This window comes from Teleopsis dalmanni, chromosome 1 (genome assembly GCF_002237135.1).
Source record: "Teleopsis dalmanni isolate 2A chromosome 1, ASM223713v2, whole genome shotgun sequence".
NCBI classification, from domain to species: Eukaryota; Metazoa; Arthropoda; class Insecta; order Diptera; family Diopsidae; genus Teleopsis; species Teleopsis dalmanni.
This window is the reverse complement of record NC_051846.1, coordinates 172384291-172388869: the sequence shown is the minus strand read 5'-3', so window position 1 is coordinate 172388869 and position 4579 is coordinate 172384291. Positions and strand designations below refer to the sequence as shown.

Below are 4579 nucleotides of genomic sequence, written 5' to 3'. Positions count from 1 at the left end.
CAAAATATAATTTTTTGACATCAAAGTGTCAACAATTGTGTCAAATTTTAACAGTAGACTCATGTTTAAACACGATTTAGAGTTTTATCAAGTTTTGCGGTTTATTAGGTAACAAGAATTATGTTTACTGTGTTATTTTAAAAACGAACGCATAAACCACAGCTATATATATTAACTATTTCAAATGTTTTTGTTAAACTTACTTCTTTATTTATGTATCAGTTTTTATTTATTTTTTTTAATAAAGATATATCTTATTTCTATAATAATTATATTAATAAATACATATAATAATTTATATATAAATATAATAATTATATATCTGTTAATAAAATATGTTTATATATTTGAATTAATTTCTAAAACATTTTATTATAAATATTTTAGGGCACTCCAACTATTTTTCCACCTCAAAGTTTTGATTCCGTTAAAGATGCTCATGATTTGCGTAAGGCAATGAAAGGTTTTGGAACTGATGAAGATGCACTCATCAATATTATTTGTCGCCGAACAAATGAACAACGACAGGTAAGATGAAAGTGATATTTACTAACATAATATTTAGCTAGTAAGGTAGATTAAAGATTTAAATTTTTATATACCTAAGTCTTAAATTCTGTCATTTCCTTCAATCTTATAAATGCTCCCCGTGTTAATGTGAAATTTTGAGAAACTTCTTGAATTATTACAAAAATTTTTGAAAGTATTTTAATAGGTAATAAAATTTGTCATTTTATACACATTTAGACATAGTTTATTTAGCCGCGACAAGCTTTTTAATTTTTATAAATATCAAAAGCTTCAATCGTATAAATAACTTTATTTAAGCTCTTTTAGAGTGACCATTATATCAAACATTTTTAATTAAATATTTTCTTTTTTTATAGGAAATACAACGTCAATATAAAACTCATTTTGGTAAAGATCTGATCGAGGATATTAAATCAGAAACAAGTGGTAATTTCGAGAAGTTACTTGTTGGCCTCTTACGTCCCATTGTGGACTACTATTGTGCTGAATTGAATGATGCAATGGCTGGCATTGGTACTGATGAAGATGTGCTTATAGAAATCTTATGTACACTATCTAATATGGAAATACACACTATTAAAAATCAATATTTACGTTGTAAGTTCTCCTACTATAAAAACACGGCAACCACGATCTTGAATAACGACCTCGGTAATCGATGGCACTGTTGAACGTTTCAACAGATCAAAGAAGTAATGCATTTACTCGGTTACTCTGTTCATTACTCAAGATCGTGAATACACCTTATATTTAAAATTAAAGTAATATAAACTTCTTATTAATAACTGTCTATATTTTTCAGTGTATGGTGCTCACTTGGAATCTGAACTAAAATCCGAGACATCTGGCAATTTTAAACGTCTTTTGATTTCACTCTGTACAGCAGCACGTGATGAAAGTGGACACACTGACGCAGGAACTGCACAAAATGATGCTAGAGAATTACTAAAAGCTGGTGAATTACGTGTAGGCACTGATGAAAGCATGTTTAATATGATTTTGTGCCAACGTAATTATCAACAATTGCGTCTGGTAAATATATTTTATTATATTAATTAATAATATTATTTTTATATTAAAATTTTAATTGTTTTCAGATATTCCAAGAATATGAACGTATGACAGGACATACACTGGAAAAAGCTATTAAAAAAGAATTTTCCGGTGATATTATGGAAGGTTTAATCGCCATCTATAGATGCGTTAATAATAAAACCGAATATTTTGCATCTCGTTTACACAAGAGTATGGCTGGTATTGGCACAAATGATAAACAATTGATACGCGTTATAATAACACGTAGTGAGGTAAGACACACCACATATTTATTCTGTAATAGGCTTGTGCAGATATATACGCAATAGGCTATATGTATCCATATTTTGGATCCTTTTAATTGCTTTTATATGTATATATTTTAAATAAATAATTACATTTATAATTGACTGGAACTAGCAACTTTTTCAAATGTTGATCAGTGTTCAGTTCTAGTTTTTTATTATTTTTTATTATTTTATTATTTTTATTATTTCTTTGAGTTAAGAAATATCATTAGTGAACTTTTACCTTTTCAGGAAGAGTTTTCGTTCAAATACAGAGAGCTTATTAATTATTATTAATACCTTATTAATACTTAAAAAATGATTTTACTGCGAATATTGTAAATGTATTTCTAAAAAACAAAATATGATATATCTATATGCTATCTATTTAATATTTATTTAACAATATCTATCCAAAAACCCAATTCCCAACATTGGTTAAAAAAATGACTTCGCTGCGAATATTGTAAATGTATTTCTAAAAAACAAAATATGATATATCTATATGTTATCTATTTAATATTTATTTAACAATATCTAACCAAAAACCCTATGTTGGGATCTTCATATAAAATTCATTATAAAGTTTTTGCTACTTCAGTCTAACTTGGATTTAGGGTTGAAACACTCGATAGCTGTCTGATTATCCGAATATATAATAAACCTTGCGCTTTTCTAATGCATTCTTAGTCTTTCTCTACTACAGTTTTTATAAACATGGACTCTACAAATCTTAAATAAAATTTGCATTGAAATAATTTAATATGAGCCCCTTATATTATCAGCAGCACTTTATTGGTGCATATTATATACATATATAAATAGATATATGTATAGACATATATATAGATATATATATATAGATCACTTTTATATTTTTTAGAAATAATTTTTAAGTGAATTCTTTGTAACAAATTTATGTTCTAAAATTTAATTCACAAAAAACTATTTTTCAGATCGATTTGGCCGATATAAAAACTACATTCGAACGTATGTACGGCAAAAGCTTGAAGAGCTGGATTAAGGTATATAAAGAAAAAATATATGAATAAATAAATAAATGTTTAAATCTTATGTTATTATTTTCAGGGTGATACCTCTGGACATTACAAGCACGCTTTGTATGCTTTAGTCGGTGAACAACGTTCTTCATAAATAATCTCCAGCTACATAAATTCACAATGGGCCAAAATCTCTACTAACTTTTTTACATATATTATATTAAATCTAAGTAATATTTTCGAATATTTAAAATTATAATTGAATTAATGTCCTAAGTTACATATAAACATAATTTCATTACCATAATATTCAAAACGTAATATAAAAGTTTGTACAGGATATATAAAAATATTTTCATTGTATATTTAAAAATCAAATAACTATAACTATAACGTGCTTTGGCTTAAAATAATTTATTATAGAATTTTTTACAAAAATATTTCATTATATTAAAAATTGTTTTAAAAACATATTATCAATATATATATATTATTCACTGAAATGTTCATATATTAAACGATTTAGCAAAATTAAGCTACTGGTCAATTAATCTCAAACAAAGAAAAAAATTAAATTAAATTGTATTTATTCATACTGATTGTTTTGCTTTAAAATTTTAATTTTCAAATATTATTATTTTTTTTTAAATTGTAATATTGCTTAAAATGCTATAAGTTTGTCTTTTAAATATGTGAAGCTTGCAGTTTTTTTATTAAAAATTTATAAATTTTAAAAAATATTTTTTTTAATCACAAAATTTTTATAATTATTTTAGTAATTTAAAATATTTGTATCCATCTAAGTTTAATAATTTCATACATATAAAAAGTACATACTTATTTAAATCTTAAAATAAAGTATAAAGTTACTATAAAATGGCATTTATATTAATTAAATATTTCCTTACAATAAAAAAAACAATGAAAACTGGAAAATTGATTTTTGTTTTAAAAGTTTACATATATTGAATTAATTTATCTTCTTTTATAGTAAAATTGTGTTATATATGAAATTGTCATTTTAGCACTCTAACTTCCACAAATAAGCAATCATTTCGCAAGTAATTACGACTTGCAATTACTTTATGTGGAATATGAAAATATTGATTTGTTAAGAAATATTCGTCGTTTTTCTTGCGCACTTGTATGGTTTTGACATAGTCCTGCTGTTCTGCCTGATTATAGTTTTGATCACGTATAACTACATCAGCCTGCAGACGACAAGGCCATGTAAGAAGTGGATCAAATTCACCAGCAATCACATTTAAACAAGCAATCATATTACGACCTTTCCAAGTTCCTTTACCATTAAGATGTATATCCAACTTATTAAAATAATTGAAAAGTTTGTTATAAATAAAAATATATAAAGTGTAGTATATAATAATTCTTATAGTAATACATAATAAAACTTACACGTAATGCATAACCATATGGTTTATTGGAAAACATGGCACTATGTAGTATTGTGTCATATTGTTTTGCTTCCTCCAATTTTTTGGAATAATCCTTAATACGCCAAATCAAATGACCTACAAACGATTAAAAATATAATTAATTGTACATTAAATAAAATATAAAAAATAATACATATTAAACAAATATATAAAAAATAGTCTAATATATGTATTAAATAATGTATAAATATATAATAACGTAATAATAATATATATATTAAATAATGTGTATAATATAAAATGTATTAAGTAATGTATGTGTATAATA

General features: G+C 24.5%; 3 protein-coding genes across 3 annotated transcripts in view; 2 read left to right on the top strand and 1 right to left on the bottom strand.

Annotated features, from left to right (window-relative positions):
- The first annotated feature begins 386 nt into the window (after positions 1–386).
- On the top strand, positions 387–3242 carry LOC119670172 (annexin B11). Its single transcript, XM_038080331.1, has 6 exons — positions 387–528; positions 888–1128; positions 1334–1563; positions 1629–1838; positions 2810–2878; positions 2943–3242. The coding sequence occupies exons 1-6, from the start codon at positions 457–459 to the stop codon at positions 3006–3008; spliced, it is 888 nt and encodes a 295-aa protein (XP_037936259.1). The 5' UTR covers positions 387–456; the 3' UTR covers positions 3009–3242.
- A 608-nt stretch (positions 3243–3850) lies between these two features.
- On the bottom strand, positions 3851–4393 carry LOC119666719 (TNF receptor-associated factor 4-like; the record flags this gene model as incomplete). Its single annotated transcript, XM_038076002.1, has 2 exons — positions 3851–4179; positions 4271–4393. Coding segments are annotated over 2 exons (432 nt in total), but the record flags the coding sequence as incomplete, so codon positions are not given.
- A 142-nt stretch (positions 4394–4535) lies between these two features.
- The window catches only part of LOC119666718 (methylenetetrahydrofolate reductase-like), a 4520-nt gene continuing 4476 nt past the window's right edge, over positions 4536–4579 (top strand). Inside the window, exon 1 of the mRNA XM_038076001.1 lies at positions 4536–4539. Coding sequence (XP_037931929.1) covers positions 4536–4539 — 4 coding nt within the window. The remainder of the gene's footprint in view (positions 4540–4579) is intronic.